The sequence below is a fragment of the Enhydra lutris genome, unplaced genomic scaffold, assembly GCF_002288905.1.
Source record: "Enhydra lutris kenyoni isolate GAN:26980312 unplaced genomic scaffold, ASM228890v2 scaffoldscaffold48, whole genome shotgun sequence".
NCBI classification, from domain to species: Eukaryota; Metazoa; Chordata; class Mammalia; order Carnivora; family Mustelidae; genus Enhydra; species Enhydra lutris.
In genome coordinates this window covers 10,848,076-10,875,576 of record NW_019154132.1, presented here as the reverse complement: position 1 = coordinate 10,875,576, position 27,501 = coordinate 10,848,076, and the positions used below count along the sequence as shown (strand labels likewise).

The 27,501-nt window shown below is 37.4% G+C and overlaps 1 protein-coding gene and 1 pseudogene across 1 annotated transcript in view; both read right to left on the bottom strand.

Moving 5' to 3' along the window:
- LOC111156687 (synaptonemal complex protein 2 like) overlaps positions 1-27,501 on the bottom strand; it is a 105,798-nt gene that overhangs the window by 12,615 nt on the left and 65,682 nt on the right. Inside the window, exons 21-25 of the mRNA XM_022517716.1 lie at positions 15,574-15,721; positions 14,912-14,961; positions 12,846-12,975; positions 11,749-11,828; positions 11,553-11,622 (exon numbers count right to left, since the gene is read on the bottom strand). Of these exons, the coding sequence (XP_022373424.1) occupies positions 11,553-11,622; positions 11,749-11,828; positions 12,846-12,975; positions 14,912-14,961; positions 15,574-15,721 (478 nt within the window). The remainder of the gene's footprint in view (positions 1-11,552; positions 11,623-11,748; positions 11,829-12,845; positions 12,976-14,911; positions 14,962-15,573; positions 15,722-27,501) is intronic.
- On the bottom strand, positions 690-7,608 carry LOC111156727 (annotated as a pseudogene).

Genomic DNA, 27,501 nt, shown 5'->3' with positions numbered 1-27,501 from the left:
TGTGATGCTGTCATCTTTGGCTTTCTTTTTCAACCTTCATCTGGCTATTTGGGGTCTTTTCTGGTTCCATATAAATTTTAGGATTATTTGCTCCATTTCTTTGAAAAGAGTTGATGGTATTTTGATAGGAATTGCATTAAATGTGTAGATTGCTCTAGGTACCATAGACATTTTCACAATATTTGTTCTTCTGGTCCATGAGCATGGAACATTTTTTCCATTTTTTTTCTGTGTCTTTAATTTCTTTCATGAGTACTTCATAGTTTTCTGAGTATAGATTCTTTGCCTCTTTGGTTAGATTTATTCCTACACATCTTATGGTCTTGGGTACAATTGTAATGGGATCAACTCCTTAATTTCTTTCTTCTGTCTTGTTGTTGGTGTATAGAAATGCAACTGATTTCTGTACATTGACTTTATATCCTGACACTTAACTGAATTCCTGTATGAATTCTAGCAGTTTTGGAGTGGAGTCTTTTGGGTTTTCCATATAAAGTATCAAACCATTTGCAAAGAATGAGAAGACCTAGAGGGTATTATGCTAAGCAAAAGAAGTCAGACGGAAAAAGACAAATGCCATATGATTCCACTTACAAATGGAATATTAAAAAATGAACAAAAAGTAGACTCAATTATAAATACTGGGAACAAACAGATGTAGTTTTATTTGCATTTATTCTATGTAGAATTTATTTCCAGGCCATAAGTTTTTGTTTGTTCAGTTTCTTCTGGGATATCTTTTTCTTCTGGCAACTTCCTCTTTTGGTTTAGGAACAATCTGCTCTTTTTCCGGAAGGATCATCCCAATAAGGCAGGGAGAGCTCATGAATGGGTTAAGCCAAGCATGAGCCCCGTAACTTCTATGCTGCATCCCGGGGGTTTTGTTCACCTGGATATGCTCAATGACCAGAGAATCTACATCATTTTTTTTTATAAACATATTTTTATCCCCAGGGGTACAGGTCTATGAATCGCCAGGTTTACACACTTCACAGCACTCACCATAGCACATACCCTCCCCAATGTCCATAATCCCACCCCCCCTCTCCCAACCCCCCTCCCCCCATCAACCCTCAGTTTGTTTTGTGAGATTAAGAGTCACTTATGGTTTGTCTCCCTCCCAATCCCATCTTGTTTCATTTACTCTTCTCCTACCCCCTTAACCCCCCATGTTGCATCTCCTCTCCCTCATATCAGGGAGATCATGTGATAGTTGTCTTTCTCCGATTGACTTATTTCACTAAGCAGGATACCATCTAGTTCCATCCACGTCATCGCAAATGGCAAGATTTCATTTCTTTTGATGGCTGCATAGTATTCCATTGTGTATATATACCACATCTTTATCCATTCATCTGTTGATGGACATCTAGGTTCTTTCCATAGTTTGGCTATTGTAGACATTGCTGCTATAAACATTCGGGTGCACGTGCCCCTTCGGATCACTACGTTTGTATCTTTAGGGTAAATACCCAGCAGTGCAATTGCTGGGTCATAGGGTAGTTCTATTTTCAACATTTTGAGGAACCTCCATGCTGTTTTCCAGAGTGGTTGCACCAGCTTGCATTCCCACCAACAGTGTAGGAGGGTTCCCCTCTCTCTGCATCCTCGCCAGCATCTGTCATTTCCTGACTTGTTAATTTTAGCCATTCTGACTGGTGTGAGGTGGTATCTCATTGTGGTTTTGATTTGTATTTCCCTGATGCTGAGTGATGTGGAGCACTTTTTCATGTGTCTGTTGGCCATCTGGATGTCTTCTTTGCAGACATGTCTGTTCATGTCCTCTGCCCATTTCTTGATTGGATTATTTGTTCTTTGGGTGTTGAGTTTGCTAAGTTCTTTATAGATTTTGGACACTAGCCCTTTATCTGATATGTCATTTGCAAATACTTTCTCCCATTCTGTCAGTTGTCTTTTGGTTTTGTTAACTGTTTCCTTTGCTGTGCAAAAGCTTTTGATCTTGATAAAATCCCAATAGTTCATTTTTGCCCTCGCTTCCCTTGCCTTTGGCGATGATCCTAGGAAGATGTTGTTGCGGCTGAGGTCGAAGAGGTTGCTGCCTGTGTTCTCCTCAAGGATTTTGATGGATTCCTTTCTCACATTGAGATCCTTAATCCATTTTGAGTCTATTTTCGTGTGTGGTGTAAGGAAATGATCCAAGTTCATTTTTCTGCATGTGCCTGTCCAATTTTCCCAACACCATTTGTTGAAGAGGCTGTCTTTTTTCCATTGGACATTCTTTCCTGCTTTGTCGAAGATTAGTTGACCATAGAGTTGAGGATCTATTTCTGGGCTCTATTCTGTTCCATTGATCTATGTGTCTGTTTTTGTGCCAGGACCATGCTGTCTTGATGATGACAGCTTTGTAATAGAGCTTGAAGTCCGGAATTGTGATGCCACCAACTTTGGCTTTCTTTTTCAATATTGCTTTGGCTATTCGAGGTCTTTTCTGGTTCCATATAAATTTTAGGATTATTTGTTCCATTTCTTTGAAAAAAATGGATGGTACTTTGATAGGAATTGCATTAAATGTGTAGATTGCTTTAGGTAGCATAGACATTTTCACAATATTTATTCTTCCAATCCAGGAGCATGGAACATTTTTCCATTTCTTTGTGTCTTCCTCAATTTCTTTCATGAGTACTTTATAGTTTTCTGTGTATAGATTCTTAGTCTCTTTGGTTAGATTTATTCCTAGGTATCTTATAGTTTTGGGTGCAATTGTAAATGGGATGGACTCCTTAATTTCTCTTTCTTCTGTCTTGTTGTTGGTGTAGAGAAATGCAACTGATTTCTGTGCATTGATTTTATATCCTGACACTTTACTGAATTCCTGTACAAGTTCTAGCAGTTTTGGAGTGGAGTCTTTTGGGTTTTCCACATATAGTATCATATCATCTGCAAAGAGTGATAGTTTGACTTCTTCTTTGCCAATTTGGATGCCTTTAATTTCCTTTTGTTGTCTGATTGCTGAGGCTAGGACTTCTAGTACTATGTTGAATAGCAGTGGTGATAACGGACATCCCTGCCGTGTTCCTGACCTTAGCGGAAAAGCTTTCAGTTTTTCTCCATTGAGAATGATATTTGCGGTGGGTTTTTCATAGATGGCTTTGATAATATTGAGGTATGTGCCCTCTATCCCTACACTTTGAAGAGTTTTGATCAGGAAGGGATGCTGTACTTTGTCAAATGCTTTTTCAGCATCTATGGAGAGTATCATATGGTTCTTGTTCTTTCTTTTATTAATGTGTTGTATCACATTGATTGATTTGCGGATGTTGAACCAACCTTGCAGCCCTGGAATAAATCCCACTTGGTCGTGGTGAATAATCCTTTTAATGTACTGTTGAATCCTATTGGCTAGTATTTTGGCGAGAATTTTTGCATCTGTGTTCATCAAGGATATTGGTCTGTAGTTCTCTTTTTTGATGGGATCCTTGTCTGGTTTTGGGATCAAGGTGATGCTGGCCTCATAAAATGAGTTTGGAAGTTTTCCTTCCATTTCTATTTTTTGGAACAGTTTCAGGAGAATAGGAATTAGTTCTTCTTTAAATGTTTGGTAGAATTCCCCCGGGAAGCCATCTGGCCCTGGGCTTTTGTTTGTTTGGAGATTTTTGATGACTGTTTCAATCTCCTTACTGGTTATGGGTCTGTTCAGGCTTTCTATTTCTTCCTGGTTCAGTTGTGGTAGTTTATATGTCTCTAGGAATGCATCCATTTCTTCCAGATTGTCAAATTTGTTGGCGTAGAGTTGCTCATAGTATGTTCTTATAATTGTCTGTATTTCTTTGGTGTTCGTTGTGATCTCTCCTCTTTCATTCATGATTTTATTTATTTGGGTCCTTTCTCTTTTCTTTTTGATAAGTCTGGCCAGGGGTTTATCAATCTTATTAATTCTTTCAAAGAACCAGCTCCTAGTTTCATTGATTTGTTCTATTGTTTTTTTGGTTTCTATTTCATTGATTTCTGCTCTGATCTTTATGATTTCTCTTCTCCTGCTGGGTTTAGGGTTTCTTTCTTGTTCTTTCTCCAGCTCCTTTAGGTGTAGGGTTAGGTTGTGTACCTGAGACCTTTCTTGTTTCTTGAGAAAGGCTTGTACTGCTATATATTTTCCTCTCAGGACTGCCTTTGTTGTGTCCCACAGATTTTGAACCGTTGTGTTTTCATTATCATTTGTTTCCATGAATTTTTTCAATTCTTCTTTAATTTCCTGGTTGACCCATTCATTCTTTAGAAGGATGGTGTTTAGTCTCCATGTATTTGGGTTCTTTCCAAATTTCCTCTTGTGATTGAGTTCTAGCTTCAGAGCATTGTGGTCTGAAAATATGCAGGGAATGATTCCAATCTTTTTTGATAACAGTTGAGACCTGATTTAGGACCGAGAATGTGATCTATTCGGAGAATGTTCCATGTGCACTAGAGAAGAATATGTATTCTGTTGCTTTGGAATGAAATGTTCTGAATATATCTGTGATGTCCATCTGGTCCAGTGTGTCATTTAAGGCCTTTATTTCCTTGTTGTCTTTTGCTTGGATGATCTGTCCATTTCAGTGAGGGGAGTGTTAAAGTCCCCTACTATTATTGTATTATTGTCGATGTGTTTCTTTGATTTTGTTATTAATTGGTTTATATAGTTGGCTGCTCCCACGTTAGGGGCATAGATATTTAAAATTGTTAGATCTTCTTGTTGGACAGTTCCTTTGAGTATGATATAGTGTCCTTCCTCATCTCTTATTATAGTCTTTGGCTTAAAATCTAATTGATCTGATATAAGGATTGCCACTCCTGCTTTCTTCTGATGTCCATTAGCATGGTAAATTGTTTTCTACCCCCTCACTTTAAATCTGGAGGTGTCTTCGGGTTTAAGATGAGTTTCTTGTAGGCAACATATAGATGGGTTTTGTTTTTTTATCCATTCTGATACCCTGTGTCTTTTGATTGGGGCATTTAGCCCATTAACATTCAGGGTAAGTATTGAGAGATATGAATTTAGTGCCATTGTATTGCCTGTAAGGGGACTGTTATTGTATATTGTCTCTGTTTTTTTCTGATCTACTACTTTTAGGGTCTCTCTTTGCTTAGAGGACCCCTTTCAATATTTCCTGTAGAGCTGGTTTGGTATTTGCAAATTCTTTCAGTTTTTGTTTGTCCTGGAAGCTTTTAATCTCTCCTTCTATTTTTTTCAATGATAGCCTAGCTGGATATAGTATTCTTGGCTGCATGTTTTTCTCATTTAGTGCTCTGAATATATCATAGCAGCTCTTTCTGGCCTGCCAGGTCTCTGTGGATAAGTCTGCTGCCAATCTAATATTTTTACCATTGTACATTACAGACTTCTTTTCCCAGGCTGCTTTCAGGATCTTCTCTTTGTCACTAAGACTTGTAAATTTTACACTTAGTTGACGGGGTGTGGACCTATTCTTATTGATTTTGAGGGGGGTTCTCTGAACCTCCTGGATTTTGATGCTTGTTCCCTTTGCCATATTGGGGAAATTCTCTCCAATAATTCTCTCCAATATACCTTCTGCTCCCCTCTCTGTTTCCTCTTCTTCTGGAATCCCAATTATTCTAATGTTGTTTCATCTTATGGTGTCACTTATCTCTCAAATTCTCCCCTCATGGTCCAGTAGCTGTTTGTCCCTCTTTTGCTCAGCTTCTTTATTCTCTGTCATTTGGTGTTCTATATCACTAATTCTTTCTTCTGCCTCATTTATCCTAGCAGTGAGAGCCTCCATTTTTGATTGCACCTCATTAATAGCTTTTTTAATTTCAACTTGGTTAGATTTTAGTTCTTTTATTTCTCCAGAAAGGGCTTTTATATCTCCCGAGAGCGTTTCTCTAATATCTTCCATGCCTTTTTCGAGCCCGGCTAGAACCTTGAGAATCATCATTCTGAACTCTAGATCTGACATATTACCAATGTCTGTATTGATTAGGTCCCTAGCCTTTGGTACTGCCTCTTGTTCTTTTTTTTGTGGTAAATTTTTCCGCCTTGTCATTTTGTCCAGATAAGAGTATATGAAGGAGCAAGTAAAATACTAAAAGGGTGGCAACAACCCCAGGAAAATATGCTTTAGCCAAATCAGAAGAGATCCCAAATCGTGAGGGGGGAGAAAGGGGATAAAAAAGAGGTTCAGAAAGAAAAAAAAAAAAAAGAAACAATTAAAAAAAAAAAACCAATAAAGAAAAAATATAGAAAGAAATATATATATATATATATATAAATATATATATATATATATATATACACATTAGATAAACTAGTTAAAAAACGTTAAAAAAGAAAAGGGTAAAATTTAAAAAAATTTAGAAGAAAAAAAAATTGAAAAAGAAAAAAAAAATTAAATTAACTGCAAGGCTAAAGAATCATGGGGAGAAAGACATGAGTTCCGTGCTTTGCTTTCTCCTCCTCTGGAATTCCGCTGTTCTCCTTGGTATTGAAACTGCAGTCCTTGGTAGGTGAACTTGGTCCTGGCTGGGCTTCTTGTTGATCTTCTGGGGGAGGGGCCTGTTGTAGTGATTCTCAAGTGTCTTTGCCCCAGGCAGAGTTGCGCCGCCCTTACCCGGGCGGTCTGAGTAATCCGCTCGGGTTTGCTTTCGGGAGCTTTTGTTCCCTGAGCGCTTTCCGTAGAGTTCCGGAGGGCGGGAATGAAGATGGTGGCCTCCCGGTCTCAGGCCCAGAGGAGCCGAGAGCCCGGGGCCCCACTCCTCCGTGCGCCCTCAGAGAACAGCGCCCAATTACTCCCGTCACCCTGCCTCCGGCCGCGCTCCGAGCTGACCGAGCCTGCGACCGGTTCAAGGTAACCCCGAGCTTAGAGCTCACTCCTCGGCTCTGTCTCTGTAGCCGGCTTCCCCGTTCTAATACCTGTAAGCTCTGCGACACTCAGACACCCCCGATCCTTCTGTGACCCCGCGGGACCTGAGGCCACGCTGACCCCACGTGGGCTTCACCCCGGTTAAGCTCTGGAGCGATGTCCCTCAGCGGAACAGACTTTTAAAAGTCCTGATTTTGTGCTCCGTTGCTCCGCCGCTTGCCGGGAGCCGGCCCCTCCCCCTGCGGTCTATCTTCCCGTCGCTTTGGATTCACTTCTCTGCCAGTCCTACCTTTCAGAAAGTGGTTGATTTTCTGTTTCTAGAATTGCTGTTCTTCTTCTCTTCGATCTCCCGTTGGATTTGTAGGTGTTTGCAATCTTTAGATAAGCTATCTAGCTGATCTCCCGCTACCTGAAGTAGTCTCAGCCTGCTACTTCTCCGCCATCTTGACTCCTCCTCCCGAGAATCTACATCTTAACACTTAAGCCCAGCATTACTCTCTGCATTTTTAAGCATGGGCAGTAAAAATTCGGCACTTTCCTTGGGCCAGTGGCCTTGTATCCTGCCTCACTGTTTGGCCTGGGCACACCTACCAACTCCACCATTGTAGAGACGGGATGGCACACACTGCTTCTACAAAGTGATGTCTTTCAGATACTCGGTGGCTTTTTGAATATGCACACCCTTGATGGCCTGGGCAGTTTCACATGTATTCTTAAAGTGAATGCAAAGATTTGAACCTCTTGATTTGCATGATTTTGCCGGCTTTTCCGGGTCAAGCAAATAGTGAACCATTTTCAGAGGTTACCTCAATGGAATGAGTAAGTCACAGTAATAAAAAGGAGAGCATAAAGAATACAGCCAGTGATATCATAAGAGCTAAGCATGGGGACAGATGGTAGCTATACTTATAGTGAACATAGCGTAATATATAAACTTGTCAAATCACTAAGTTGTATGCCTAAAACTAAAACTAACTACTGTGTGTCAAGTACTCAATTTTTTTGCATTAAAATAAATGTAAATTTATTGAATTATTCAATCCACAGGAATAAAGTCGCTGAATGGATTAAACAAACAGAAAAGACCTAACTATATGCTACCCACAGGAGATTTAGTTCACTTTTAAGGATGAACATAGGCTCAAAGAGAAGGAAAAAAATTATTCTATGCAAATAGAAACTGTAGTAGACCTCAATACCATACCATCAACAATGGATAAATCATACAGACAGAAAAAAAAAAAAATCAGTAAGAAAACACTAGACTTGATTTTACTTTACACCAAATAGACATAACAGACATCTACAGATCATTCTGTCCAGCAACAGAATACCAATTCTTTTCAAACACACATGGAACACATGGTGTGTTTTCGAGGATGCACATGTTGGGTCACAAAACAAGTCTCAGGAAACTTAAGAAGATTGAAATCATGCCAAGAATCTTTTCTGAACACAATGATATGAAACTAGAAATACCAGGAAGAAACTGGAAAAATTCACAAATATGTGGAAATTAAACAGCACACTCCTGAACAACATCTGGGTCAAAGAAATAAAAAAGAAAATAAAAAAAATATCTTGACATAGTTGAAAATGGTAAAAATCTATAGAAACTTCGGAGTTCAGTAAAAGTAGTATTGAGAGAGATTTATAGCCATAGTGCCTACATTAAGGGGGAAAAAAAAATCCAAATAAACCACCTTACCTTACATCTTATGAATGGAAAAAGACCAAACTAAGCCTTAGCAAAAGGAAAACAAAAACCAAAAAAAAAAAAAAAAAAGAATTAAATGAGATAGAGACCAGAAAAACAGAAAAAACAAAATCAGTGAAAGAGCTGTTTTTTTTTGTTTTGTTTTTTAGATAAAGTTGACAACCTTTTAGCTAAATTAAGGGGGAAAAGACTCAAATAAAATCAGAAATAAAAGACATTACAATAGGTACCACAAAAAAACACAAAGGAGACTACTATGAAAGATTATGTACCAAAAAGTTGGCAATCTAGAAGAAATGGGTAAATTCTTAGAAACCTACAATCTACTAAGACTGAATCATGAATAGAAAATCTGACTAGACCAGCAATGTAAGGAAATAGAATCAATGGATTCTATGAAACATTCAAAGAAGAATTTATACCAATCCTTCTCAAATTTCCAAAAACTGAATAAAAATAAACACCCTCAAACTTTATTCAAAAAGCAGCCATAAAAACCTACAGTGAGAACATCCTACAGAGAAAAAGTGCAAATCACACACTGGAAGAATACAGTTACATATAACCAAGTCCTGAACATATGAAGAGTTCCTAGGACTGATATAAAGAGACAAGCCTCCAGACAAATGGGCAAGACATCTTTTTAAAGATTTATTTACTTATTTGACAGAGAGAGCAGAAGAAGGCAGAGCAGCAGGCAGAGGGAGAGGGCGAAGCAGGCTTCCCGCTGAGCAGGGACACCTCGCCACCCCCAGCAGGGATCGATCCCAGCACTCTGGGATCATGACCTGAGACAAAGGCAGACACTTAACCAACCAAGCTACCCAGGCGCCCCTAGGCAAGACATTTCAGGCACACACAAAAGAGGAAATTCAAATGGCTAACATATAAAAATGATGTTTAACCTTAATTAGGGATGTTTAATCAAATTAAAACTTCAGTGTGCACACACACAGAAATTTAAAAATCCCAAGTGTTGGAGAATGTGAAGTAAGGAACTCATACACAGCTGGTAGGAAAATAAATTGATACAACCAGTTTGGAAAAACAGTTCTGCACATCTCAAACTGTAAAGACATTTAAACTCTGTGGCTGAGCAATTCTATTCCTAAAAATACACCTAGAGACCATTTTGGAGTATGTATCAGGAGAAATGTACATAATTCGGCATAGTGGCATTATCTGTAACAACCCAAACTTCAAGTAATCCAAATATCCCACAGCACGAGAACAGACATAGTCATTCATATCACTGATTATGCTATGATTAAAATAAATATACTTCACCTAGCTCCATCAGCGTAAATAGATTTTACACGATTTTGAGCAGAAGCAGGCCACACACAGTTTACACAGTATGATGTCATTTGTTTGCACAGTACATGAGATAAAACTAAACTGCATATTATTTAGGGATGCATACAAAGAAAAGAATTATAAAGAAAAGCAGGGGTGCCTGGAGGGCTCAGTGGGTTAAAGCCTTTGTCTTCTGCTCAAGTCATGATCTCAGGGTCCTGGAATCGAGCCCCGCATCAGGCTCTCTGCTCAGCAGGGAACCTGCTTCCCCATCTCTTTCTGCCTGCCTCTCTGCCTACTTGTGATCTCTTGTCTGTCAAAAAATTGAAAATAAAAAAATCTTAAAAAGAAAAGAAAAGCAACAGAAAGCTTTTCATGCAAATCAGGACCATCATTAGCTCTCCAAGGGATGGAGGAAAGTAACAGGGTCATGACCCAGGATTCCAGTTCTCAGATTGGGCTGTAGTTACATAGGTGTTTACTTTATAATTGTTTTTTTGTTGTTGTTGTTAAGATTTATTTATTTATTTATTTGACAGACAGAGATTACAAGTAGGCACAGAGAGAGAAGGAAGCAGGCTCCCTGTGAGGCGGAGCTCGATCCCAGGACCCTGGGATCATGACCTCAGCCGAAGGCAGAGGCCTTAACCCACTGAGCCACCCAAGCGCCCCTTTTAATTGTTCTTTAAACTGCGCACATACCGGACATGCTGTCCGGAAGCTATGATATTTCTCCCAATGTGAAAGTGAAAAAATAAAAGCAAAACAGTGCAATCAAACACCAAATTAAGGCTAATGAGCCCCTGTGAAAGGGGAAGCAGGGATGAATTTCGGGTTGCAGCTACCCGGATTCTGAAATAGCAATCTTTCATTTCTTAACCTGGATGTTGGCTCACAGATGTTTGTGCTGATACACTAAATGTTGATACACAGGACTTGCAGCTATTTCGATCTTCCCGATGTTCCACTTAAAATGTAAAGAAAAAACAGTTTAGTGACACCCTACAGAGTGGTCAGGTGTTCTACTCAATCACAGTCCTGTGAACTGGCTTGAAAACCTCCTAAATAAAATCTTTTAAAAAAAAAAAAGGCGGGGGGGCGGTGCCTGGGTGGTTCAGTGGGTTAAAGCCTCTGCCTTCAGCTCAGGTCATGATCTCAGGGTCGCATCGGGGCTCTCTGCTCAGCAGGGAGCCTGCTTCCTCCTCTCTCTCTGCCTGCCTCTCTGCCTACTTGTGATCTCAGTCTGTCAAGTAAGTAAATAAAATCTTTAAAAACAAACAAACAAAAAACCTCCTTATCATGGTAACCAGGAGAAAATGAACTGGATGTTTCCATTCTTGACCACACCATTGTTTAGAAGGTAGCTTTATAAACTACAAGTGACCTACTTAGTCAGGAATGGAAAGACCCCCTGGACCAGATCCTTAGGAAGGTGCCTCCACTGAGCCCACTGGCCCTCCGTCTGAAGCCAGAGAGGAGGCAGCTGGTCCCAGGCCATGTTTCTTGAAACAAGGCACTCTCGTTTCTGAGTGAACCTAGGGTCCTTCCACTGCCCTTGACCTTCATGCACTTCTAGGGAGGGTAAGCAGATCCGAACTGCTCTCTCCAACACCTGGTGTCAGTCTGTAAAGTCACTTTTTTATCTGCTGTGATTGGAATAACACCCAGCCCACCAAAAGCAAATTCATTTTGCTTTATTCTGCAAAGACTGAGTATTTTCTCACCTCCGTCTTCCAAGCTTTGCAGTTTATGTTTGAAGCTAGGAGTTTTCATCAAGGATTCTTGGTCTACAGTCTCCAAAGGAAAAAAAAGCAAATGATGCTCCATTATCCTCTAAGGAGGAGTAAGCACATGATGCAAATATAATATAAACTCTGGAAAATCAGATGAATAACCAACAATAAATAGTACCTTAGACACGTTTTCCTTCGATATATTTTCTTCAACCTCTGAATGCTCCAAGGATGACAGATCGCTCGGCAGGTGGGGACTTTGATGTTCTGAGTGTTAGAACAATTTCCAGAGCATCAACATGCTAAGAAGCAACTTTAACATTTCACTATCACTCTATGTATTAAATCTTACCAACCCCAAAAAAAGATACTTAAAAAAAAAAAAAAAAAAAAAAAAAAAAAACAAAAAAAAAAAAAAAAAAAAAACCCACAAAAAAACGAAAAAACCCTTTTTATCTTTTAGGGCATGTAAGGTTATTGGTTTTTGCAAGCCGACAGATAAAATGAGCCTCAACTAAATCAGTACATTTCATAGCTGCCCATCCGGCCCCCAATACATGGGCAAGGCTCCTACTATCTCAAGCTGGTGACCCTTCTCTTTCTCCTCTCTCATCGTTCTTCTTATTTCCTCTTACTCTCTAATGCTACATTTTTCTCTTTTCTTTACTCCTTTTTCTCCCAGTGGCAGCCAAGCTAAGAAGTCATCACCTGCTTACTGACTGCTATCATTGGTTGGCAATGAGCTAAGCTGCAAAATGATAAAGGCAAACCAAAATCCCTAGCCTCACAAAAGATGTAAATAGTTCTAATAAAATACAACAGAGGTTAAGATGCACCTAACAGGACAAGGGTTGGCAAACGCTGGCCCCTCCAGTCAAATCCAGTCCACCACTTGGTTTTATAAATAAAGTTTTACGGAAACAACCATGCCTGAAGGTCTGTGGCTGATTTGGAGCTACAACAGTAGAGCTGCTTAAAAAAAAAAAAAAAAAAAAAAAAAAAAAACTTGCTGTCTGGTGCCTTACAGAAAAAGTATACCAATCACTGCTATAAGTCATCATTTGAGTTTTCTTTAAAAATGGAAGAGCACAAGGTAATCTCAAATGTTAAAACAAAGTTAAAACACAATGTCCTCTATCTTTTGCTAATGAGGACAGTAAAGGAGAGATCATATATTCACACATTCTTCAACACATGTTAAAAGAAAATTTGTTCAAACTACTTCTCCTGAAAAAAAAAATATATATATATATTTTCTATGTAAATCAACAGAAAATCAAGTACCTGTTTTCTGGGCAGAATCTTCAGGAGTTAAAAAGTCAGAATTACCCTGAAATTTTGTTACAGAAATTTTTAGAAGTGTGGAATTATTCTGCTTGGAGGTTTCCTTCCATGATGGTGTTAGAAGTTTAGCCTAAAATACAGTTTTTTTTTTTTAAGAATGTTAACATTCATAACCATTTTAAGTAGTTTTCAAAAATTTTCAATACATTTCTAATGTCCTTTAAAGTAGTTTAAGTATAGGATTTGCACCATTTGAAAACAAACACTAGGACCATAAGATCCTAAAGTTGAAAACACACTAAGGCATCTATCGATTCATTATTCTAACTCAAAAATAACTCTAAATTAAAGTTCTCAAAGTAGGACCCCACCCCAGAACAAAGCTTCAGCAGCACCCGGGAACTTGACAGAAATGCAAATTCCAGAATCCCATCTATTACTTATATTTAGCCAGAAACTATGGGGACTGAACCTAGCAATCTGCATTTAAACACACCATACTGGTCATTCTGATGATCACTACAGTTTTGAGATCCACTGCTCTAAATCAGGAATCCACAGACCACAGTTCACTGGCCCTCTCATAAATAAAGTTTTATTGGAATGCAACATGCCTTCCCTTAGGTATTGTCCATGGCTGCTTTCATGCTACAACAGAAGAGCTGAATAGTCACCATGGAAAATATTTACGATCTTACATGTCTAAAATGTTTACACTATTTACTATCTGACCCTTTACAGAACAAGTTTGCCGAGTCCTGCCCTAAATTATTCTCTTACATGCCAACACAGAGGAGTGAATTTTGAATGCTAATATTTGTACAAAGTCAGCAATGCCCTCACTGAAAAATCAACAGACTTCCTGTCAGTTGCATATCTTAAATTTATAGATTTGCAAAGCTTTGATGTTTCTTTAGTGCTTACTTCAAACAAAAGCTATATTTACTTTAAATCTGTCTTTTGACTTATTTTTTTTTAAAGATTTATTTATTTGACAGAGAGAGAGAAATCACAAGTAGGCAGAGAGGCAGGCAGAGAGAGAGGGGGAAGCAGGCTCCCCGCTGAGCAGAGAGCCGGATGTGGGGGGCTCCATCCCAGGACCCTGAGATCATGACCTGAGCCAAAGGCAGAGGCTTAGCCCACTGAGCCACCCAGGTGCCCCTTGACCTATTTCTAACTGATAAATCATACCAGTTTAAAGTATTCAACATGTATTTAGGTTCTTACTCTGGCTCACTGGTTTAAACTAGGAACTATACACTCTGTCAGTACAGATTCACAGAGGGTAATCATTAGAAGGGGGCAGGTGGGGAGAGAGAACGGTAATTGGAGTACAACCACATGGTATTTCTGCACGGGGTGGGTGGGTGGGTAGGGTGCTGTTGAAGCCCTCAATCCCAGCAGCCACCCCCTTAGAGAACTCATATACTTGGCACTCTATCTGTAGTCTTATGTGTCTCATTTGACGAGTAACAAAAACCAGCTGTTGAGAGGGGGGGATTCAGCTATTAACAGGAATATTTGGCTTTGAATTTGTCTGAACACCAGCGTTCTTATTTTTAGTTATGTTGCTTTAAAACAAAGAGAACCAAAATGAGTTGAGGAACTTTGAGGATTTATTCAATATTTATATAAACCTGAAGTCATTTCAACCACTTACAAAAAGATTTGTATGTTTAAACCATTAAAAGCTTTAGAAATAGTATGTCTGCAAACTGAAAACTAAGGGAAGAAGTTCACTTTAAACTGTAAATTCAAAGAGCAAACATTTACAGGACTACAGCCCAGATTTCAGCGTTGTCTATAGTAAACATCTTGCAAAAATTTGAGAACAATGAAGAAAGATCCGAAGTCTTTACCCAACATTTATACTAAATGTTAACAAGTCCTTGCAGTTTCTTTTGACAGTGATTTATGTACCAACAAACTGGTTTGTTATCCTCACAATCCTGAAAGGTTTTTTTTTTTTTTTTTTTGAGAAACAAATGAAATTTAACCCTAAACAGATTAACCTGTTTCATGCTAAGGCTAATGGCCACATGGCAGCCCAGCTAAAATTTACTTACTTGGTCTTTCTCATGGTCACTGCCACTGCTGGGAGGGGAAAATGGCAAAACTAAAAGAAAAAGAAGTGTACAAAGGATAAGTTTGCTTATGAGGAAAAAAAAAATCATTTCTCCCTTTCCCAAGTATACAGGTCCATGCTAGAAGCAATTCCCAAATCCTGAAGCTTGCTCAAATGTCTAGGTCTTAAGATGCCTTTTTAATTATCTTGTTCCTGAGTCCCTACCCCAGTGTGAATTCTCTGCTCCAGACCCTGCCTCTGATGCTTTCCTCGAGACAATTTATCCTTGCACTTTTACCTAACTTAGAATGCTTCCCTTCTACGCACGTCTTTGAATACTGTTCTTCCCCAAGGATTGGCTCAAATCCTACCTGCCTCTTCCTGGAAGCTTTTCCTAGTGATTTCCTGTTCATGTTAGATTCTTAGCTGAACAACTACTCTATTTATCTATAGCTAATATTTTTAAATGATTGGTCCGTTCCATATTCTTTTGCACTGATTCATGTATGTACCTTCTGTCTTTCTAAAGGAATTATAGCAGGGAAGAAGGGATCACATAATCATTTTTTCTTTGGTATCCTCCTTCCATCACATAACTGAAAAAATACCTGATTCACTTGGGAAAAAAAAAATGACTTGAAAGAAGATACATACCAAACTTACCTCTTACGCTGTTTCTGATTCTTGTCTTTTTTCTACCAGAATATGGTTTTAGGGATTTCTTTTTTTGGTTGCTGGTCCAAGATCGTTCACTGGTGCTACTACTTGAATCTTTATTACTCTCCGAGAAGATGTGTTTCCTGTAATTAAGCTTTTACAGACACACGTGATAAATGAGTGCTATTAAAAAGGTGTTAGTTCCCTTTATGTACAATTAAATATATCAATACAAAGTTAGGCAAAAGAGAAGCAACTCCTTCTAGAAGATTGGTTCTCATACAATAAAAAGGCATGGTGGTAAGGAGAGGAAAAAAGATTTCATTAGACAATTCTCAATCACGCTGTTGTAATGGAGGACAGAAGGAAAAAAGAAAAAAGAATCCTCTCTCATCAATTAGTTGCAACTGAAGAGATCATAGGTAATTCTTCAAACGCTGATGCCCCTGAATATGATACCTTCAAAATACTAACCCAAATGACAAAAGAATTTATAAAAATAATTTTTTCAATGACAACGTTGATTATATTTTAAAGAAACTAAAATAAAACAAGGGGATCATTTCCATTTAAACCTGAAGTATTTTGAAATTAAGACTAGACTATCAAGGTAAATTTAATTTCTTCAATGATTTAATGGATTTTATGTGCTTTTAAGTCTTTTCCTGGCTTTGGGTTGGTTTTTAGAAGTGCTGCAACAAACAGTGTTTAGGCTCCATTTTAATGTGGAATTTGTTTTGATTTTAACACAAAAATACTCTAGTTGGCCTCTGTCTGTTGTGCCCCTCCAGGGGGCCCAGTCTTAAATCAGGAATGCCTCAATAGAAACCCTACCGTTCAGCTGGTAAGAGCTCATTCTCGTTCTAAGGCAGGGAGGATTCTTATGAATCCAAACACAGTAGCTCAAACAGTCTTCTCAAATATGAAATGCATCAGCTGGAAGAGACATCCTGGGCCTGGAACAGCAAACTACAGAGCCATCTCCAAGGCCATCACTACAGCAGGATGAAAGCTACCACCCCCCTTGTTTATGATAGCATGACCCACAACTTTCAAGGCGGGTGAGGGTGAGTGATCTATTTTTGAAATGAATTTGTTGTTGAAGACCCAAGTACTCCTACTGTAAAATGTTTAGCAGTTCAACATTTTCTGGAGAATAAGCAGAAACTTGTAAGTGAGGCCTATTGCCTTTTACATTTATGGGGGGAAACATTTGGGGGGAAGCCCCCGCATTTGTTCCACAGTTCAGCCCAGAGTCTTGGAAAGAGCAAATGTTACTTCATTTCATTCATACAATTAACAAACCATGTGGCAAGGCTTTGCTAGTTGCTGTGGTTTATGTAAAAAGGTGTTGAAAGTTACTTACAAAAATCTAGAGCAGTGGCTCTAAAATTTGGCCACCTGTTAGAATCATGAGGGGCTTTAAAAGAATCCCAGGGCCTGAGCATCACCCTAGATCAACTAAGTTGGAATCTTTGCGGGGGAAGTGATCCAGCCTTCAACTGTCTCATCCACTTCTTTGGTGGGATTCCAACTCAAGACTGAGCAGCAGAGAGTGATAACCATGGCTAAAAGCAAGCCAGAAGGATCCTTAACTCATGTAAAGCCCATAATCTCAATTTAAAAAAAAATGCATTTATTACTCATTATAGAATTTTTTAAATGCATGGACTACGGGCTTAGAGCAGTGTGCTTCCTAAAGTGAGAGACACTCGGAACAGGTGTAAGCTGGTGCATACAGGAATGAACAAAATCATGTCACTGACTCATTAATTTCTTTCCGTGCTCTTTGGCAGCACACCTACTAAAACTGAAGTAATACAGAGAAGACTAGCATGGCCTCTGTGCAAGGATGACATGCAAATTTGTGAAACATTCCATGTTTTTTAAGAAAAGAATTTCTTTTCAACTCATGAACACTTCTGGTTCTATTCAGGATAAATCCCAGATAACGGGTGATCTTTAACACTTCTGCTAATATTTTTTAAGAAAGAATCAATTTTCCATTTAAAAGTGAAATAATTTCATATTAACTTTTACATGTAATTAGAGATAATAAAGACCAGAATGGTAACCAGTTTTCAAGATGGCAGGCAAGTAACTGAAATTTACAAAGTACTGCCTTAAAACAAGAAAGGTTATTCCATTACCTGCGTCCTTGTTTCCTGCTTTCTTCCACCCTCAGAAGCAGATTCAGCCCTAAAACAAAATAGATCAAATGAACAGAGCTGCACCAGCACCACTGTCTCCCTCCCTCATTGCCCAGGCCTCACTTTTTTTTTTTTTTTTTTTTTTTTTTTTGCCCCTCCATTCTGTGCCCTTTGTCTCTGATCTGGAGCGCAGTGGCACTCTGATCTGTCTGCTGTGTCCTGCAGACAGACTTCTCTTGGAATCCATTTCCATAGATTCTCTGACAGAGAACATTATTTAAAAAAAAAAAACAAACTTGTGGAGCCCTTCTCTATCAGGCATACAAAGAACAGGAGGGCCATGTTAAAGCTATATGGAAGCAGGAAGGTGTTACAGAGTGGTATTTTCTGCCTGGCTTTTCCTTAGAATCAAAAGAGGAATTTAACAAGAACACTTTTCCCAATAACTAGTGCATATTGAGCAAATTTCATATACCTGTTGGCCATTTGTAGGTCTTCAGATAAATATTTAATTTCTTTGCCCACTTTTTAAATTGGGCTGATTCTTGGCTATTGAGTTTTGGGGGTTCCTCAGGTATTTTGGACATTAACTCCTTACTGGATATATGGTACGATATTAAAAAAAAAAAAGGTAACAAGTGTTGGTGAAAAATGTGGAGAAACTGGAACACTTACACATTATTTGTAGGAATGTAAAATGGTATAGGCACTATGAAGAACAAATTCCTCAAAAAAAAAAAAAATTAAAAATAGAACTATCATGTTATCCAGCATCCCACTTCTGGGTATATATCCAAAAGAAGCTTTGTTTACAATAGTTAAGTTACGGAAACCATCTAAATGTCCATCAGTGGCTAAATGGATAAAATGTGGTGTATATATATTATACACACATGAATACTCCTCAACCTTAAAAAGGAAATCCTGAAGTATGCAATAACATGGATAAACTTGGAAGATATTTTAATTCATGAAATAAGTCAGTCGCAAATGGACAAATACAGCAGGATTCTGTTTATAGGAGGTATCTAAAATAGTCAAACAAGAGAAATGGAATGGAAAGGTGAGTGAAAGGGGCTGGAGAGAGAAATACAGAGCTGTTGTTCAACAGGTATAAAGCTTTGCAAGGTACAAGATAAGTTTGCGAGATCCACTGTTTAACATTGTGCCTACAGTTAACAATACCATGTTCTGCCCTTAAAAATGTCTAAGATAGTAGAACTCAGGTTAAGTGTTGTCATAATGAAAAAAAACAAATGAAAAAGCTAATGCACCTATATTTCGGGGCAACCCTTGATCTACTCTGTCTCTATAAATTAGTTTGCATTTTCTAATACTTTATATGGAATCATGCAACATGTACACTTTTTTGTCTGGCTTCTTTCATTTGGAGATTCATTCATGTTATATATATCTGTTTATTCCTTTTTATTTTTGAGTAGTATTCCATCACATGGATATAACAAAATCTGTTTTCACACTCATCTACTAATGGACACTTGGGTTGTTTCTAGTTTGAGATAACTACAAATAAAGCTTCTATAAATATTCACTTATGTGGACATATGCTGTCACTTCTCTTGGGTAGACAGCTAGGATTGGAACAGCTAGGCCCTAAGATATGTGCATATTTACCTTAAAAAACCACCAGTAGGATATAACATTCCTCTACATCTTCACCAACACTGGTATAGTTTTTCTCATTTTAGCCTCTCTGCTACATGTATGGTAGTGTTTCTTAATTTTCATTTATATTTCTGTAATAGCTAATGATGTTGAACAAGTACTTACCTACCAACTCCAGATCTTTCTTGAAGTAGTTGTTCAAACCTTTTGTCTATATTTTAATTGGGTTGTATCTTTGTTATTGAATTTTGAGAGTACTTAATATATTTGGGGTACAAGTACTTTATCAAATACATGCTTTATAAATATTTTCTTTGGGGCACCAGCGTGGCTCAGTTGGTTAAGCACCTGATGCTTGGTTTTAGCTCAAGTCATGATCTTGTGGCCATGGGGTCAAGCCCTGGGTCCGGCTCTGTGCTCAGTGTGGAGTCTGCTTCAGATTCTTTCCCTCTCCCTCCCACTCACTCACTCCCTCGCTAATAAATAAAATCTTTAAAAACAAAAAAAAACCCAAATATTTTATTCAAGTGTGTGGCTGGCCCCTTAATTCTCTTAAGAGTGTTTTGTTTTTTTTTTTTAAACTAGAGTTTTTAATTTTGATTAAGTTCAATTTATCAGTTTTCTTATGGGCTGTACTTTGGAGTTATATCTAAAACACTTTGCCTCATGGAAGGTCAAAGATTTTTTCCTTATTCTCTCTTTCAAATGGGCTTTTACATTTGAATCCATTTTTAGTTTTTTTTTTTTTTTTAAGTGGTGGAATGTAAAGACTTCAGATAATTGATATGGGGAGTCCATGGTTCCAACACCATTTATTGGAAAAAATGATTTTCTCCACTGAACTGTCTTTGCATTTTTGTCACATGACAACTGTCTCTATATGCATAGGAAGACTGCTTGTTCTGTTGTACTTATTTATCTGTATGGCAGCAACATACTCTCTTGATTACTGTAGCTTTATACACTAAGTCTTGAAACATGTAGGGTATTAGCCATTTTGTAGTTCTTTTTGGTATGGGTCCTTTAAATTCCCACCTAAAATCTAGAAATACCTTGCCAATTTCTAAAAACAAAACAACATCTCTGCTGGAATTTGATTTGGGTTTGTATTAAGCTTATAGATCAATCTGAGAAGAACTCTCATCTTGCCATTACTGATCGAGTCTGCCGTCCCCTAAACACAGTAGGTCTCTCCATTTATTTAGATCTTGCTTAATAGATCTCAGCAATACCCTGTACTTTTCAGTGTAAAAGTCTTACAAATCTTTTGCCAAATTAATCCTTACATATGCCATATTTCATATTTTTTAAATGGTGTTGCTTTTCAAAAAAATTTGATTGTTGTTAGCATATAGAAAGAAACTTGATTTTTGCATCTCAATCTTGAATCCTTCAATTTTGTTAAATTTACTTATTAGTCCTTTAATAATTATTTGCAACAAAGCTGCAGGATACAAAATGAAAACACGAATGTCAGTTGTGTTTCTATACACCAAAGGACAATCTGCCAAGGAAATTAAGACAACAATTTCATTTACAATAGAATAAAAAATAATACATTACTTAGGCATATACTCAAAGAGGTGAAAAATGGGAAGAAAGCCCATGTTCATGGATTGACAATATTAAGATGTCAATACTACACAAAGCAATCTACAAATTCAATACAATCTCTATAAAAATCCCAATTTTTTTCAGAAAGATGAGAACCCATCCTAATAGTCATAGGATAGCCCAAGGGACTTAGAAATGCCAAACAATCTTGAAAAACAAGAACACAACTGAAGATCCCACACTTCATGATTTCAAAACTTACTACAAAATCACAGTCAAAATAGTGTGTTGTTGCCATAAAGACAGACACAGACCAACAATAGAGGAGAGTAGACAGAGATAAACCTTCTCACATGTGATCAAATGATATACAAAAATGCCAAAACCATTCAAAGGGGAAAGAAAAATTTCTTCAACAAATGGTATTAAGAAATCTGGAAATTCAAATGTAAAAGAATGAAGTTAGACTTTACCTTACACCAATACAAAAATAAACTCAAAATCCAAAATGTAAGCATTGAAACAATACAATTCCTAGGAGGAAAAGAGAAAAACTTTCATGACATTAAACTTGGCTGGCAGAGGTTTCTTGAATAGGACACCAACAACATAGTAAAAGAAAAATAGATAAATTGCACTTTATCAAATTAAAAACTTCTGTGCATCAAAAGATATAACCAATGAAGTAAAAAATGACCCACAGAATGGAATAAACTATTTACAAATCACATATTTGATAGTTGATACCTGAATTATACAAAAAAACTCCTACAACTCAACAATAAGAAAAGAAATTAAATAGATATTTCTCCAAGGAAGATATGCAAATGGCTAACAAGCACAAGAAAAGAATCTCAGCAATATTAATTACTAGGGAAATGCAATTCAAAACCCCAATCAGCTACCGCCTTACATGCATCAGCATGGCTATTCTCAAAAGTTTTGGAAAGGATGTGGAGAAATTCTCACCCTTATGCACTATTGGTAGAAATGTAAAATGCAGTTGCTATGGAGAACAGCATGTCAGTTTCCCAAAAACTTAAAACTGGACTACCATATGATACAGTATGATACATCAATTTCATTTCTGGATATATGCAGAAGAATTGAAAGTAGGAATTCAAACAGATACTCAAACACCCATGTTCATAGCAGCATTATTCATAATAGCTCCAAGATGGAAGCAATCCAAGTATCCATCAAAGGGCAAATGGATAAATAAAATGTGATATATACATACAATGGAATATTACTCAATCTTAAAAAGAAAGGAAATTCTAATAAAAGTCACAGCATGAGTGAATCTTGAGGACATTACAGTAAGTGAAATAAGCCAGACACAAAAGGACAAATACTATAGGATTCCATTTATATGGTATACATGTAGTAGTCAAATTCAGAGACAGAAAATAAATTGGTAGTTACCAGGGGATGAGGAAGGGGGACTTAGGGAACTATAGTGTAATGGGTACAGAGTAACATTACAAAAAGAAAAAAAAAAGATCAATATCCCTGATGAATATAGATGCAAAAATGCTCAAAGAAAAATCAGCAAACTGAATTCAACGCATGAAAAGGATCATTTACCACAATCAAGTGTTATTTCAGGGATGTAAAGATGGTTCAATATCCATAAATCAACCACATTAACCAAAGAAGGATAAAAGTACTATGACCATTCAAAAAATGCAGAAAAAGGATTTGACAGAAATTCTACAGCCATTCATGATAAATAAAAAAAAACTCTCAAAGTTTAAAGGGAACATAGTTCAGCATTATAAAGGCTATATATAAACCCACAGCTAACATAAAACTCAATGGTGAAAGGCTGAAAGCTTAGAGTATGAAGATCAGAATCAAGACAAAAATAAGGATGTCTACTGTCACCACTTTTATTCGACATAGTATGGGAAGACCTAGCTGAAGCAATTAGACAAGAAATAAATACAAATTCATAAGAAAGTAAAACTGTCACTTTCTGCAGTAACATGTTACTATACATAGACTGTAAAGACTATTAGAATGATAAAACTCTTGTAATAAATGAATTCAGTAAAGTTGCAGACACAAAATATATAGAAATCTATTGCAATTTTATACATTCATAATGAACTAGCAGGGACATTATTAAAACAACCTATACACAATTGCACCAAAATAAATTTAACCAAAGAAGGGAAAGACCTGTACTCTGAAAATTATATAACACTAGTGAAAGATAATAAAGATGACACAAATAAATGGAAAGTCATACAGTACTCATGGGTTGGAATAATATTGTTAAAATGTCCATACTATCCAAAGCAATCAACAAATTCAATACGACCTCCACCAAAATACCATAGTATTTTTAACTAGATTAATCTTAAAATTTGTTTGGAAATACAAAAGACCCCAAATAGTAAAAGCAATTTTGAGAAATAAAAATGGAAATATCACATTCCCAGATTTCAAACTATACTACAAAGCTGTAATAATAAAAATAGTATGGTACTGGTACACAAATGGACACATAGATCAATAGAACAGACAGTCCAGAAATAAACCCAAACTTATATCGCCAATTAATCTACAGTAAAGGAGAGAAGAACATACTATGGGGAAAAGTCAATCTCTTTAATAAATGGCGTTGAGAAACCTGGACAGCTACACTCAAAATAATAAAACTTGACCACTTTCTTACATCATACAAAAAAAGAAACTCAAATGGAATAAAGACCTAAATAGAAGACCTGAGACCATAAAAACCCTAGAAGGAAACATAGGCAGTAAACTCTTGGAGACTGACTATAACAGTATTTTTCTTGATCGGTCTCGGATCAAGGGAAGGGAAAACAAAAGCAAAAACAAAATGTTGGGACAATACCAAAATAAAAAGCTTTTGCACAGCAAAGAAAACCACCAACAAAAGGAAAAGACAACCTACTTAATGAGAGAAGGTGTATGCAAGTCATTTATCTGGTAGGGAGTTAATAAAACATATAAAGAACTCCTATAAGTCAACACCAAACAGAAATTATTATTGAATAGGTGGAGGACCTGAATAGACATTTTCCCAAAGGCAACATCTAGATGACCATCACTAATAATCAAGGAAATGCAAATCAGAACCACAATGAGATCATCTCACAGTGTCCGAGTGCCTAGGATCAAACAAGAAATAACAGGTGTTGGTGAGGATGTGGAGAAAAGGTGGGAATATAAAACTGTTGCAGCCACTATGGAAACAGTATGGAGTTTCCTAAAAAAGTAAAACAGAAATACCATACAATCCAGCAATTTCACTTCCTGGTATTTACCTGAATAAAACAAAAACACTAATTTGAAAGATATAGGTTCATCATCTTACAATAGCCAAGATATGGAAGCAACCTAAATGTCCACTGATAGACAAAAGGATACAGATGATGTGGTATATTACATATATCTGCAATGGAATATTACCCAGCTATAAAATGATGGAATTTTGGCATCTGTGACAACACAGATGGACTCAGAGGGTATTCTGCTAAGTGAAATAAAATCAGAGAAATACTGTATGATTTCACTTACATGTGAAATCTAAAAAAACAAAACAGACTCTTGAATACAGCAACAAACTGGTGGTAGTCCTGGGGAACTGGGGACGGGGACAAAATAGGTAAAGGAGATTAAAAGGTACAACCTCCCAGTTATAAAAATCAATCATGGGAATGAAATATACAGGACAGGAAATGTAGTCAATAATATTGTAATGATTTCATATGGTGACAGATGGTAAGAACACATGGTGACCATTTTGTAATGTGTATAATTGAATCATGATTTTATAAATCTGAAATTAATGTTGTATATCAACAATAGTTGACAATAGTATGTCAACTACTGTTTTTACAAAACAATTGGTAAAGAGCTTGTTTTGCAAGATGAAAGGGTTCTGTGGATTAACTAGTGGGGATGATTGCACAATAATGTAAATGTACAGAATGCTACTGAAATGTACACTTACAAATGGTTAAGCTTTATGTTGTGTATTTTAAAATTCTGAAAAACATAAGTATATGTTAAAAATTATTAGTTCACAATTGGTGGATATTTGGGCTGCTCTCACAGTTTGGTTATTGTAAATAATGCTGCCATAAACACAGGGGTGCATATATCCCTTTGAATTAGTGTTTTTATATTTTTTAATTAAGTACCCAATAGTGAGATTGCTGGATAATAGAGTAGTGCTATTTTTAGTATTTTCAGTCACCTCCATACTGTTTTCCACAATGACTGCACCAATTTGCATTCCCACAAACAGTGCAAGGGGGTTCCTTTTGCTCCACATCCTTGCCAGCAATTGTTGGTCTTGTGTTTTTGATTTTAGCCATTCTGAAAGAAGTGAGGTTATATCTCATTGTGGTTTTGATCTGCATTTCCCTGATGACAAGCGATGTTGACCATCTTTTCATGTGTCTATTGGCAATATGGAGGTCTTCTTTGGAGAACTGTCTGTTCATGCCTTCTGCCCATTTTTCATTGGATTATTTGCTTCCTGGGTGTTGAGTTTTTATCAGTTCTTCATATATTTTGAATACTAATTGGTTCAGATATGTCATTTGCAAATATCTTCTCCCATTCCACAGGTTTTTTAGTTTCATTGCTTTCCTTCACTGTGCAGAAGTTTTTATTTTGCTACCATCACCATAGTTTATTTTTGCTTTTATTTCCCTTGTCTCCAGAGATATCTAGAAAAAAATGTTATTCTGTGCGCTCTTCTAGGATTTTTACAGTTTCAGGTCTCACATTCAGGTCTCAAATCCACTTTGAATTTGGTTTTTGTGTATGGTGTAAGTGATCCAGTTTCATTCTTTTTCATGTGGCTGCCCATGCAGTTTCTCAGCATTTGTTGAATTTTTCCCATTGTATATTCATTTCTCCTTCATCGAAGATTAATTGACCATGTAACTGTGGGTTTACTTCTGGGTGTTGTTCTATTCCACTAAGCTGTGTCTATCTTTATGCCAGTACCATACAGTTTTCAGTTTATATTACAAAGCAGAAATCAAATCTGGAATTGTGTTACCTCCATTTTTGTTTAAGACTGCTTTGGGGGTGCCTGGGTGGCTCAGTGGGTTAAAGCCTCTGCCTTCCGCTCGGGTCATCATCCCAGGGTCCTGGGATTGAGCCCCATGTCAGGCTCTCTGCTCAGCGGGGAGCCTGCTTCTCCCTCTCTCTCTCTGCCTGCCTCTCTGCCTACTTGTGATCTCTGTCAAATAAATAAATAAAATCTTAAAAAAAAAAGAGATTGCTTTGGCTATTCATGATCTTTGTGATTCCATACAAATTTTAGGATTGTTCTAGTTCTGTGAAAAATGTTGTTGATATTTTGATAGGAATTGCATTAAAGTTATAGATTACTTTGGGCAATATAGACATTTTAACAATATTTGTTATTCTAACCCAGAAGCATGGAATGTCCTTCCATTTCTTTGCATCATCTTGAATTTCTTTTGCCAATGATTTATAGATTCAGAGTATTTATAGATTCAGAATGCAGATTTTTCACATCTTTGGTTAAGCTTATTTCTAAGTATTTTATTGTTGTTTTTTTTTTTTTTTAAAGATTTGAGAGAAAGAACATGAGCTGTGGGAAGGGAGAATAGGCGTCCCCACTGAGCAGGAAGCCTAATGCAGGGCTCAATCCCAGGACCTGAGCCGAAGGCAGACACTTAATGGACTGAGCCATCCAGGTGCTCCAATATTGTATTGTTTTTGGTACAACTGTCAATGGGTTTTCTTAATTTCACTTTATGCAGCTTCATCATTATTGTAAAGAAATGCAACAGACTTCCGCACATTGATTTTGTATCCTGTGACTTTACTGAATTCATTTACCAGGTCTAGTATTTTTTGTGTGTGGAATCCATAGGCCTTTCTCTATATAGCATCATTTGTTTTTTAATCATAATATTTTTTTGATAAAAGTACTCTTTAATCCTTGTCTCCAATTTTCCCTATCCCCGTACCCATCTCTTCTCTGGTAACCATCAGTTTGGGGAGTTGGCTGGGAAGATGGCAGAGTAGGAAAACCCTAAACTCACTCGGTCCCATGGATACAAGTAGATAACACCCATGTCATCATAAATAACCCCCCCTTCCAAAATAAACCACTTGAAGAATGACAGCACAAACCACACTAAGACAGGGAAGAGGTCACATGAAAGAACGGAGGAAAGGCAAAGAGAAGATCTGGTAATGAAGCAATGGCCAGCCACAGGGGAGATTGGGCCAGTGTTGCAGAGAAGGTCAGAAACTAGACTTTCACACCGCAGAGCCCATGAACAGGTAGGACAAACCTCTAATATTTGCTATATATTTTTAAGTTTTTAAAACCAGCAGGACTTAAAGCTTGGAATTTTAAAAATTGGCAGGGTTGGATTTGGGAAGTAGAGCTCCCATTCTCAAAGAGACAGCAGGAGAAACAGCCTGTGCATATACAGCATAGAACTAGGAGTTTGAATAATGCTGGGGACTGATGGGAGGGTGTTTTGCTCATCTCAGAGAGTGGCCTAGAGGGACAGGAATCACAAGGGGACCCCCTTAAGGAACAAGGGAGCTGGCATAAGTCATTTCCCCC